General features: G+C 46.2%; 1 protein-coding gene across 1 annotated transcript in view; it reads left to right on the plus strand.

Annotated features, from left to right (window-relative positions):
• Csgalnact1 (chondroitin sulfate N-acetylgalactosaminyltransferase 1) overlaps nucleotides 1-6,315 on the plus strand; it is a 307,224-nt gene extending 300,909 nt beyond the window's left edge. The window contains 2 exon segments of the mRNA XM_042054957.1: nucleotides 2,626-2,707; nucleotides 5,406-6,315. Of these exon segments, the coding sequence (XP_041910891.1) occupies nucleotides 2,626-2,707; nucleotides 5,406-5,695 (372 nt within the window). The 3' untranslated portion in view covers nucleotides 5,696-6,315.
• The last annotated feature ends 7,378 nt before the right edge of the window (nucleotides 6,316-13,693 follow it).

Consider the following 13,693-nt stretch of genomic DNA (forward strand, 5'->3'; position numbering starts at 1 on the left):
GGAAACGTGGCCAAGTAGAGGCTGAGGGAACACCTTAGAGCCTGTGAGCCTGGGGAGTTAAGTGGTTAGGAAACAGGCCTGTGGAGAGCAGCAATTCTCAAACTGTGGGTCATGACCCCTGTGGGGTTCAAAACCTTTCATGAGCATCACTGAAAAACATCAGAAAATTCAGGTGTGTACATTATGATTCATAAATGCAGCAAAATTACAGTAGTAATGAAAATAATTTTATGGTTGGGGATCACAACATGAGGGACTGAGTTGAAGGGTTGCAACTTTAGGAAGGTAGAGAAACACTCATGTAAGGCTCAAAGGGGAAGAGAAGAGAGGAGAAGAAGGCAGGCAGGCCTGGGTGGAGGACTGGAAACCTCTGTGGCTCTTGTAGGGTCTTCAACAGTAACCCGATGCCATCCCATCAGGAGAGAACTCAAGAGCATTCATCTCTGCCAGGCTTTCTTCCAGAGGCGGCATTGGAGAGCAACACTTGGCAGCTTGGCCCAGCCACGGTGGTAGAATCTCTCAGAAGTGCAGTCCGTCTTGCCCTTAAATTACATGCTGTGACACCATGTCAGCTTCCATGAAAGTCTTCAGTGGCCCTTTCCCAGAGTGGCTTTCTGCGGCTTAGCAGCTTTAAAACCAATGTAGTAACTGTTTCTAACCTCAGCCCCTGCCACTAATCAGTGTGTTGCTGTCACCTGTGTCCAGTGAGAATCAGCCTTCCTTTATGTCCTTCAGCACAACAGTGATCCAGCCCAGAATCTTGGGACTGCGGCTTCTTGGGAACATACTCTTGCTTCCTCCTCAGGTCTCCTGTTTGTTCTTCCAACAGGGAGCTGTGTCTTTTAAACCCTATGGAGAGTACAACCAAATATTTGAAGTTTGGATACTGGCGCTTCTTTTCTGCCCCATATCTGTGTATCTAGAACCCTGGACAGTAGAAGGAATATTAGGCCTCTGACTGCAACAGAAAAGTTTACCCAATTGACAAAGAAGGAAAAAGTCCATTGAATATGCTGTTCCAGACACTCCTGTCTCACACGGTCCTTTCAAACTCCTCTGCCTCCTGCTTTCACATCCGTTGTTGGGTTTGGTGACCTGGGTTTCACCAGGGCTGCTTGCAGGGGCCTGGGTGGGTACTATTCACAGGAGTGAGGGCACCTCACTGGTAAGTGGCTACAGCACAGGCAAAGCTTCCTTTTCTTCATCTCCCCTAGCACCGTGAACTACATATAAATCCTTAGAGAAGGGTGGGTGGGACTTCCTGGGTCCATCCCACTCCATCACAGGTGGTTAAGGAGCCTCATTGTGAGAAAGGTCTTGTGCGCACAGCATGGCATAGCCTCTGCCCTATTGAATTCTGGGATAAAATGACATTTTAAGATTCATTAACTGTTTGCAAGGCATTTATCAAATATAATTTTGACTGTGGGAAGGTTCCAGAACATGGAGTAACATGATGCAATAAATGAGCTGGAAGATTTTTTAGTTATGATTTAGCTGAACTCTTCATCATACGTGAAGGAAAACAGGCTTGAAATCAAGAGACCTGCCTGAGGTAAAAAGAGTGTCCAGGAGTGGAGATGGGACAGGCCTGCCCTTCCTTTCTTACGAGGTGTTACAGACGATCAGCAAACAGATCCAAGCTTTAGCAACAGGGACCCTCATAGGCACTCTGGTTCCCTCTCCCAAGGAGGGGGACTTCCTGTCTTCTAAGCACCTACAGAAACTACAAAGATGGGAAAAATAGATTTCAAACCCCTTTCCGGAATTACTTCTGACAAATGTGTGTTGGTGCATGTGTCTGTGTGTGCCTATGTGTATGCGTGTGTGAGTAAATGTATATGCATGTGTGTCCATGTGTGCACTTGCCAGTTTCTGTTAATTTTTAAGTTTTGTTGCCTCAGCAAATTTGCTGGGAATTTTCCTCAAAGGAAGAAACGGAGCAGTACTGTGTTGCTCTGGGTTTTTTTGCTTTTTTGGTCACTGTTTGGATGGCCTCTCCATCACCCTGCATGCTGGCACTTCCAGCAGGAGCTTTCTGGAGCAGCTTCATCCTTTAGAAACACCCTCTCCTCAGCCAGCCAGAGGGTGTAGGGTCAGTGATTCAGGAACAGCAGGAATCTCTTGGATGTTTCTTCTCTTTCCCTGTCGTTGACTTCTGAATTCCAAACTGTTCCCGAGGTCTTTTCTTAATTTCCTGAGCCCTTTGCTGGCTCTGTGCTCAGGACTGTGTAAGGGGCCCGGCCTCACTTCTCCTTAGCACTGGGACCAGGTGCCAGATTGTGTAGGTGGCTTTTCCATGGCATGGCTCAAAAACCTGCTCTCTGAGATAGTTTTTGGTTGTGTGTGACAGAGTGTGTGCATGCTTTGATGCCTACACCCTAGAGACATCCTGCCCAGAGGTGCCCAAATCACAAGGCTGCAGTTTGGACTTGGTGTATTGTAATTCTTTTTGGTAAACACACACATACACGCACATGCACACGCACATGCGCACATGCACACGCACACACACACCCATCTGGTCTATTTGCTGGCAGTGTCGTGGCTCTGTACTGAGCACTGCTCACCAAGCGTGTGAAGATCGGTTTTCTATATTATCTCTGACAGTCTTTTTCCTTGCAGGTCATCAAGAAGGAAACCGGGTTTTGGAGGGACTTCGGGTTTGGGATGACTTGTCAGTACCGCTCAGACTTCATCAACATAGGTGAGATAAAACTTCGAGTCTATCGCCACCTGGAGGCCACTGTCCTGCAGGCCGTGAGCAAATTCTACTGCCATTTTCCCAAACAGCGCTGCTCCACAGGTCACAGGTGGCAGCGTTTGGTATGCTGTCGGACACATCAGCCCCTCTCAGATGTACCCAGCACCACTCAGGGTTTTACATGGCAGGATGCAAGCAAATTCTGTGGTGCCTCCTCCTCTGAGGGCCCCGGCTGTGGAGTCCACTAAGAGGCACATTGTGAGCCTCCAGGAATTCGAAAAAAGAGGGGAGTCTGGGAAAATCACGTGCAAAAAAGACCTCTGTTTCACTCCTGTGACCCTTACTTAAAGTCCCATATGTCACTCCAAGCTCTGAGTATGCCATTGCTGTCAACATGAACACACATGTGTGAACATCTCTACACATCATATAAACACACAGATAAGCATGGACATACAGATGCACACGTGTATATACACATGCACTCAACGGCACATATTTTAACAAACACACATGCACACACAGAGATATACATGCACATATATCCACATAGGTACAGAATGAAACATGTGTGAACACAGACTCACATGTACACATAACCACACAGAGACATATACACTCGTTTATATAGATAGATAGATAGATAGATAGATAGATAGATAGATAGATGTGCATATATTTACATATACATCTACAGAGGCATGCATGAAGATGTACACAGGCACATACATACATGTGTATACACATAGAAGGCTAAAAGGACATATTTACAAACACACATGAACTGCAGAGTTCTAGGACTCAGAAAGATAAGGCCAATGGGTTTCAGCAGAACAGACTAAAGTGTGTGGAGACAAAGAGACCCCCTGAGGCCTCACAGGAAGTGGAGGGTGAGGAACAGGCTGGATTATACATAGCTAGGTCAAGAAAGAACAGATTCAAAACCTTAACTTCGGCTCTGGGGGCGCCCTTCTCTCTGGGAAGTGATGGAGAGACTCCTTCCCAGACTGCACAGGCACTTCCTCTGCCATACCCTCCTTCAGGCCTGATCCTGAAGCTCTCCACTTTGAAAGCAGGCAGCAGGAGCAAGTCCCAGGTATGCTTCCTTCCCTAGAAATCACCAGATTAAAATGAAAATAATGTCAAGCAGCTTGGATTTGCGTCCCTGAGGAGGCAGCGGTACAACAGGGCACCAGGTCTTGAGTGACAGTCACTGTGAAGAGCTGGCAGGGATTCTTTGATATCTCTAGGGAAATATTCCTAGGAGGCTGTATGCTTATCAGATTCCCCAAAATAATATTCATTTTTTAAAAATAATTTCCATTTCCAGAAACTTTTGTTTCCTTTGCTTTGTGTGCAGAGAAGATGAGATTGCAGTATGAAGACTCATGTTTTTTCACATTTGGATTCATATTGCATTGGCTTGTCTGAAGATGCATGTCACTATATTTTCGAGAGGTGGGGCCACAGTGAATTGGGGAGGGTGTTCTTCCTCGGGGGAGCCACTACTGTGACCTCAGAGCTTCTCGGTCCCTTGTATGCTATTCTTTGGAATCACGTCCTTATTTGCAATTTTCTTTCTTGTGACCCTGGTATTTAAGAAAAGATGCTGAGGGCAATAAAAAATTTTAGTCAACCAAGCCAAACACTTACTAAATTTTATCTTGTTTGGTTATAACATCTACTTCATTGAAAGATTTAAAAACCCCATCATTATCTAGGCTCATTCTTGTGGTCCCTGTATTTAAAAGGCAAAGGCAGGAGAAATGAAAATTCAAGGCCTAGACTATACTGAAAAACGAAACAACTTGACACATTCAGTAGCAACTTTGCTAGGAAAAATGCATCTGAATTCTGACTGTCTAGCTCGTGATCTCCCCCTGTTGCTGTCCCCTGCTGCAGGGCCATGGTCACTCATAAACCAACGCCACTCAGGTTGCTTAGCTGGGGTTTCGGGTCAGGGGTTTTTCTGGTTTGAACTGGCCCTGATCAGAGCGGTGTAGCTGGGGCACAGGGGTAGGGATAAAGCGGCCACATGAGAGTGCTTGGGACAGGGTGCAGTGACAGACAGTAGATTCGGTTTGCTTGTAAGATGTCACGTTCTAAAGCAAGGATGCACTTGAAGCTCTTAATCCTGGGCCAGGGCTACTCATTAGTACCACTGATGGCTCTTTCAAGCAGCCCAGTTCTTAGAATCCTGCCCAACCTCCTGTTACATGAAGAAGTTCGCATGGTCAGGCATGAAGATCATTGGCTAATGCCCATCCCAAGCGCTGGGGACTTGGTGGATGGTGCTCCCAATGGCACCTCCCCTGAACACTTCCTGTCTGTCTGGGGACAACCTCAAATACCATTCCTCAGGGATCATCTGCATCTTTAATTTGGGGACAGAGTCTTCTATTGGCCTGGAACTTGGCAAGCAGGCTAGGCTGGCTGACCAGCAAGCCCCAGTCATCTGCCTGTCTCTGCCTCCCTGGTGCTGAAATTGCAAGTGTGTGCCATTGTGCCAAGTGCCCACTCTTGGGTTTTAAAATGTTTTAAGCTGTATTTTGGGAGACCAAACTCAGTTCCTCGTGCTTACAAAGCAAGTACTCCACCAATCAAGCTGTCTCCCTGCCCACCCCTGCTATGCCTCTTGGGGAAAAGCCCTTGGGGGCTGAGTGGGTGGAGCACAATTCAACGACATGTTCTGTTCCCACAGGTGGGTTTGACCTGGACATCAAAGGCTGGGGTGGTGAAGATGTGCACCTGTACCGGAAGTATCTCCACAGCAACCTCATCGTGGTACGCACACCTGTACGGGGACTATTCCACCTTTGGCATGAGAAGCGCTGTATGGATGAACTGACCCCCGAGCAGTACAAGATGTGCATGCAGTCCAAGGCCATGAATGAGGCATCCCACGGGCAGCTGGGGATGCTTGTCTTCCGGCACGAAATAGAGGCTCACCTTCGCAAACAGAAGCTGAAAGCGGGCAGCAAAAAGACATGATCTCCCATGCACAGATTAGTGGAGACATTTAAGTTGTTTGCCTTTGGCGGTTGCTGAAAAACTGGATGCAATAAGGTATAGACTTCCACACAGGGCGACAAGGAATCTGGCTGATGACTTAGAGATGAAAGGAGCGCGTATCTGGTTTCTGTGGGCTCGGAGTATGGTGACAGTGACTGTGTTTACAGCAGAATGATCTCTCTGTCCCTGCACACTGAAATATTCACAACCTCAGACAAGGTTTGAAAAAGTTTACCAGAAGAGATGCAAGCATACTGGCTCCTCTTCTTAGGAATGGTTAATTCAGAGGGCTTTGGTGTCCAGGACTAACAACATCTCAGAAGGTGCAGAGGACCTGCAGGCATGGAGATCGAGCATGAGCACCCTCCAGGGGACAGGGAGCAAAATCAAAGGGACCTGGGAACAAATTGTCAATACTGTCATCCCTTCAATATTAGCCAAAAAACCTCTCTTTTCAGTCATCATTTAGTTACTATTCTAAAAATGCACTTTTCCTTGTATTATTCTTATTTAATTACCTATTTGCAAGACTTAGTAGGAGCACATTGTAGTATATACACTTTTATGATTTTTAAGATTTGTTTTTATTTTTTTGGTTGGTTTTTTTTTTTTGGTTTGTTTATTGGAGAGAGTCTTGACACAGACCCTGAGCTAACTTTAAAATAATGATCCTCCTCCCTTAGCAGCTCGAGTGCTGAAATTATGGTTATGCACCAGCACATCTGGGAAGAAGGTACCTATAGGGGTGTGTGACGAGAAGTACCTATAGGGGTGTGTGACGAGAGGTACCTATAGGGGTGTGTGACAAGAGGTACCTCTAGAGGTATGTGATGAGAGGTACCTATAGAGAGAGGTGTGTGACGAGAGGCACCTATGGAGGTGTGTGACAAGAGGTACCTCTAGAGGTATGTGATGAGAGGTACCTATAGAGAGAGGTGTGTGACGAGAGGTACCTATAAAGAGAGGTGTGTGATGAGAGGCGCCTATGGAGGTGTGTGAAGACAGGTACCTATAGGGGTGTGTGATGAGAGAGGTACCTATGGAGGTGTGTGACGAGAGGCACCTATGGAGGTGTGTGAGGAGAACCTCCAGCTGCAGACATCTGAGAGCAAATCCAAGACTTGCCAAGCTAGAAGCTAAGGCTACGAGTGGGCCTCAGAGAGAAATGTAGAAGCTGTCCAAGACTATCCGAAGAGGAGCAAACACTGGAGAAAGGAAGACGGTTTCACCTTCGCAGAGAAGGACACTATGGCGTTGGTCTCTTTGCTGGAGAACATTCTTTCTCCTCTGGAGCAAAGGGGACCATTTCCTTACCTGTTTGAATAAACCAAAGTTATGAACCAAACAATCGCTTTTCAAAGCAGGGTGCTCTTCCTGGTCTCTGGCTTCCAGAAGAAGAAAATGCAGGAAAAATAGACATATATTTTGTGAATGACCAGTCCATCATTCCAGCGAGATGGAGGATTTTGCTACATTTTCACTCCTTCCTGACTATGTGGAAGCAACTTATTTTTAAAATAAGCAATGGTACTTGGTTGCCAAGAAGCTTCTGAAGCTTGCATTTTCTTACATCTTCAAAATCTTTTTTAAAAAATAAATATGGTTAACATTGAGTGGTTTCTACATCCATGTGCAAATTATTTATTTATTAGCCAGCACCAGATGCATGAGCTAATTACCTCCTCTGTCTCCGTGCCTTCTGTTTGCTCACAGTGAATTCATTGTTTAAACGCTTCAAGAACACTCAAGCTGTGTGCTTAAAAAAAAAACATTGAAAGCATTGTATTGATTTGTACTGGTAGTTTATAAAATTTAATTAAAACATGAGACATGAATGAAAGGTGGTATTGCACAGCTAATAAAATTTGTGGATTTGATTTCTTCCTGGAATAAGAAAGAAGTGTTTTGAGTTTGGGGAAATTCTTTTGTGCATAGACCAGGGCTGCCCAGTGTTAGCACTGTGACATTTGGGGCTTGATCTCTTAGTGGAGAAGGGAACTGTCCTGTGCAACTTCCTTGTGATCCCACTACACACTAAATGCCAGGGGCATCTCCCAATCAGCCTGCCTCCAATCATTGTCAAATACTCAGAGAATGGGAGCATGGCCCCTGGCTGAGAACCGCTAGTGTAGAAGGAAAATTTTGACATTTCATTCACGCTAAGTTTTAGTTAGATGGAGTTGACAATGATTTCTAAAACCACTTTCCACACTGTTTTACAATTTTCACATACTCTTGTAATTTTAGAGCCTTCAGGACATGTGGTGGTTGTTTCCTAATAGAGGTTCTTATAGATCGGTGACCGACTCTTGCTGATACTCTCAGAGAGGCGGGGGAATTGAGATCCCACAAGAGCAGAGGCAGCCATCAAATGTGGAGTTGTTTCCTGGTGTTGCAGTCCCTGAATGGTAACCAGCATTTGAACTTGTTCACACTGTATACCTTACAGACGGCCATGACACCGAATAAGATTTTTGCTTCTGAAGACAAGTTCTCCTTTTGTAGCCCAGGATGGGCTGACCCTTTTCCTCCAAACACACTTGGCTAAGAATGGATTTTAACAATTGGTAAGAGTACTTAGAAAAAAAGTCTCAGGGGGTAAAGCGAGCTGAGATTCCCTCTCGCCCCAGCACTAGGCGGATGGAAAGTGAAGCTGGGAGTATCCTGGGGGCCTGTGTCTAGCCAGTCTGGCTCAGACACCTTGTGCCAGGTTCAGTGAGAGACCTTCTCTCAAAAAACATAATGGAGGGCAATTGAAAACAATGAGAGGAAGGACACTCACTGTGCGCACACATGTTGAGGACCCAGAATGAAAAGCGTCTAAGGGAAGAAGTCACTGGGGGTAACTGGAGGGGACAGGAAACCATTTTCTCCGTCTTAAAGCTGAGCTTAGCTGCAGTTTCAGTTAGAAATGTCTCCAGAACGCTCATCTGTTACAGATGTGGCCACCAGTGGATGGGATCTTGGGCGTGATTGGATTCTGGGGTCCCCGACTTGGTTAGTGGATCTGTCCCGCAGGTAAGTCATACCTTCATGACATCATAATGTGATGGTGGCAGAAAGCCGGGAGGTGAGGACTTGGGAGGAAGATGTGGTTGTGGTCCTCTGGAATCTTCCTAACTCTCTTTGCTTCCTGTCCACCTGCAGGGAGATCTAACCCAAAGTTTATGGAAATGACGGTTGGAGAGGCCTCACTAAACCTAAACAGGAGCTGAAATTTAAACTTTCGCAGCAAAGGAAAACAGAAATGGAAATGGATGGAGAACTCAGGCACATTACTTCTGCAAAGAAAAGCCACTGCCAGATGCCCGGCTGGTGAAAGGCCTCTTCTAACTTCACGAATACTTACGCTATTCCATGTACCTGTATGTTGCCTGTAACCAGTCCAGTTACCTTCTGATATACCTGGGTTCCCAAGTGCTACCACTGATGCTGTTGTGTGAGAACTGTCAGCTGCTCTTCCTAACTCTTTCTTTGATGGTGGCAGATTGAATCTTGAATAGGAATTGGCAGTTAGTGCTACAGATCAGGCCCCTCCCAACCTCTAGCCAACACACCAATTTAGCCTTTTGCTGAATATTTGTCAACAAGTAATGATTCCAAGTGACATACCTCATGTCCTTGTGCCGGATTTCTCCAATCTTGCGCTGCCCAGAGTGTGTGTGTGTGTGTGTGTGTGTGTGTGTGTGTGTGTGTGTGTGTGGTGTGTAAAGACTCAAGGGAAAAAAGTTTGAGTCAGGCAAGTCCAGACCTCAGTCCTCTCTTTTGTTCCCTCTGTTTCTCTTCTCTAGCCCCACGTAAGGAAACACAGAGGAGGGAAACATGTAGACACAGCAGACAACCCAGCCACCTGCATCCCCTGTGGAGAGGAGCAAGGCTGGGACTGTGCTGGAGAGGGAAGCCTCAGCACCAGGCTCTTTAGCAGGATTCCAAAAGGTGAGGTTTAAAGACTCTCAGGTAGAAGGTCAGATGGGGAGCCGCTGTGTTTAAGAGAGACTGTTCCTGGGCTGCAATGAGATAATGACCTTGGGCAATTTCTTAGGAGGGGGTGGATGCTTTGCTCCCGTGGGTGCCCCTTGATGCTTGAGCCCCTGTGATTACATTCTGACTAGCTACGTATTATCATTCAAAGCCGTTTCTCCTGGCAAGACTCGGGCTTTGTTGTTGCTGCCAAAAAGTGGTGGGGTCTGTGCCAGTTTGTTTGGGGGATTTGGGTTTTTTCCCCAACACACAGAATATGTTATTTCCTGGCCACAGAGATACCGTTTAAAATGGCTCTACTCAGATTTTGAAGGTGCCCTCTGCAGAAGTCAATCCCAGCATCCCCTGGGGTTTGACTGTTGGCAGTTATAGTAGGAAAGAGGACAGAGTCCATGGGGCAGGCAATAGGGAGACCATAGTAAATGTCACAGCCTAGGAGGTTAGGACACCGCTGGAGAGCGAAGCCAGGCCATTCTCCTGCCTCCAGTTTCCGCCACTTTCATCAAGGGCCAGAATGGGGCAGGGACTGCTCTGCTAGCAATAAACAAATGACTATGGATCTAATGTGGGTGGTTAGGACAGCTGAATTTATTCCTAACTCTGCAGCCCCACTTTAGGCGGAAATGAGATGTGCACAGTGCTCCTAGTAGCTCCCTCCACCTCAGATCTTAGCCCTTGCAACTTAGATCTACCACCAATCTCAGCCTTCAACCCACGCTGAAAACCTACAATAAGCATCCTTGTCTGCTGAGGTCTTAAAGCCATTTTAAATGCATTTAAATATTTGAAATAAAGAAAAAAACAAAAAATAAGAATATCACCCAAATTAAATTTAAACCAAACATGAAGGATTTTTTTTTTTAATTTCTCTTTCTTATTCCCGTGACTACTATCATGAAGTTGAGCCATATGAAGATGACATCACAGTTTGGGGGCTGCCAGGGATAGCCAGCGTGGTCTGGGTAGGAAGTGAGAAAGCCACCCTGTGGAGAAGTCATTGCCACTTTGGTGGTTGTGATTCAGGGCTGGGTGCGGATGTTACTAGGATTTTGACTGGCTGGGAAGTCTATAAAATGGAGCAACTTTTCACTGAGGAAAGCACACGGCTGACTTAGACGGACATGCTCAAGGGCTTACTCTGTGCCACTAGTGTAAGTTATGGTCTTGGCATGACCTGACCTCCCCGGGAGGCAGGCAGGGTGTGTTCCAACCTCATGTCTTCTCCTCAGAAAGGTGCTAACTTGGAAGCTGTGGTTAGGACTGCGTAGGCCACAGACTCCATTTGACAACCGCCAATTCGGCGACAAAAGATGGCGACTGCGAACCTTGGGGTTGTTCAAAATCACTGGAAAATATCCCTCCCCTACCTTGCCACCTCAAACCCCAAGCTAACGGGTCCCCTTTGCTTTAGGTTATCTAGGTAGTATTCTGTATAGATCGTTATATCTTCAATGTTTCAAAACTTTCCCTGGTCCCCTTAAAATAGTTCCCCAGTTCCAGGAAAGTGGCCATTAGCATGCATGGCTCATTAGCTATATAAGCTGGGTTAAAAAAGGAACGGTTACAGACAGAGCTTTCGCTAAGCTGGGCACTTAACACAACTCTTTTCTAGTCTTCAGGACCCAGGTGACTTCAGGAACTCATTTTAAGAGCTGAAGCTCATACAGGTTCAGCAATTCTTTTCATTCCACATGGCTAATTGATGATACAGGCAGGACACAAACCCAAACCTGCTGGGCTTGCTTTCTGCTCCGTCAAACTACTTCATTGTCTAATAATATATTTTTTATCATAAAGGGAGAAGAATTTCATCACTTAAGCCCCTTGATAGTCTTCGATCTGAAGCAACATTGATAAACCTCTGCATAGAGAGACATGTTACTCACTACCCTACAGACAAAACTGAAGTTTAACTGTGGCGCCAACAGCAGAATACAGAATTAACATGGCAGAGTTACTGCAGAGTGGACACAGAATTAACATGGCAGAGTTACTGCGGAGTGGGCACAGAATTAACATGGCAGTTAATGCAGAGTGGACACAGAATTAACATGGCAGAGTTACTGAGGAGTGGGCACAGTAGAGCACAGAATTAACATGGCAGGAAATCCAGTCTCTCCTTCCACATGGTCAGAGAATAGCTCTCTTAATAAACAGTAGAAAGGAGGGATAAATACAATACGAAGATTTTTAAAATCAGAAACAAGGAAGAGAAAACTAAGTAAGGCTTATCTATATTCCTAAAGGACAGGAAAGCACAATATAAACAAAAAATGTTAAAGATATAATTGTGGAAAAGCTATAATCAGAAGAAAAAAAATCTGCATTCTAAGAAAAACAGATGTCATGCGCCCTGAAAAATGCAATGCCTGTCTTGAGTCCCACTTCATCCTGATATGCTCGAACTGTTGTGTACTAAGCCACCCTGGGGTGGGGAGGGAGGGAGCAGGGCTAACAGAGCTGGAGCTGAAGGGGTATTCTGAGCATCTATGAGTATGATGGGAAAAAACACCCGGGAGACTGTGTTGGAGACAGCTTGTTTATTAGGTGGGGGCAGGGGATAGTTATACTCCAGGAAAATTGACCGCTTGGATCCATGTGGTGGTATGTCATTGGCTGAGGCAAGAACATGAGGATGCTTCATTTGCATACTTGGGAGCAGCAGGGCCTGGGGAAGTAACCTTATAAGGTCACATCAAAAAGAAAGGAAGTCCAGCCCAGGCTGTTTCCATGGTCAGATAAGCAGCAGCCAGTCCTCCGAGCCTCGGAGATGCCTGAGCTTATGAGTTGCTACATGTACCATGGCGTCTTCCCCTCCTGGGAAAGCCTCTCTGTTGGGGTCTGTGGGTGCCCAGGCAAAGCAGAGGAGCAGCCAACCTCCTTCTGCTCTCAGGAGGAGAAAATTCAGGGTTTCAGGCATGCTTTGAGCCCTTCTTAGCTTCAGGCCAGCCCCACAGTGATCTGCCATGTTCTCAATGGAAGAAAAGAAGTCCCATGGATATACAGCAGCCTTCTGTAAATATTTCTGTATATTCTGTATTCAAAATAATGGAAGCCCCAAACCATGCTCACACAAGGGCCACAAATATCCCTTAATAAGAAGATGCTTCCATTTGTTTAGCCTGTAGATAAGTCTATGGGGTATTTTCTTGAATAGTGATTGATGTGGAGGGCTCAACTCACCGTGGTGCACGCCAGGTCTGGAAGGGTGATCCTGGGAGGTAGCTGAATGCAAGCCTGAGAACAAGTCATGAAGCAGCATTGCTCAGTGTCCCCTGCTACGGTTCCTGCCTTGACTGCCTTCTACGATTGGGATGACTGGGCACCGTCATTCATCCCGCTCTAAGCCAAGGACAACCTTTTCCCCCCACCCACAGGCTGCTTTCTGTCATGGTGCTCACCACAGCAGTACAGAGGAGACTAAGACAATGCTAGTCCCCCAAAGAATGACTAATGGCAAAGTCTTGGCTTAAATAGACAATTCTGGCTGTAGATGCCTTGAGATATTTCGGAGGACATGTTCGTGGTCTGCCTCTTTGGTTCCTTTTGGTCTTAACTCTTCCTGTGTTCTTCCTTAGCATAGGTAATGTTTGAGCTGACATGTCTTGACCTGGCTTGCCATGACAATCTAAAGGCCAGAAGATTTGATATGACTATAGTAGGGAGCTTCTAGAATCATACTATTAGAAAGGAGAGCCAACATGGGCAGGGGCTGGCACTTGGCTCTACCCCAAGATACAAGTGTCCATGGGCCTGAGCTCCTGGGATTGGAGCCCTGTACAACAGTCTAAAGGCCACACCCCAGACCAAGAAACGCTGAACAGAAAGGGCAGGAATCTAGGCTTGCCGACCCCGCAGAAAGAGGAGACCAGTCCCAGGGCTGCATTCCACCTCAGACCATACCTAGTCAGGCTTCCTCAGCCCACTTAGCTGAAATTTCCGATTGTGTAAACCATTTTCCTGCCCTCGGAATTCCAATATTCTTCCTGGCTATTG

This window comes from Arvicola amphibius, chromosome 4 (assembly GCF_903992535.2).
Source record: "Arvicola amphibius chromosome 4, mArvAmp1.2, whole genome shotgun sequence".
Taxonomy (NCBI): domain Eukaryota; kingdom Metazoa; phylum Chordata; class Mammalia; order Rodentia; family Cricetidae; genus Arvicola; species Arvicola amphibius.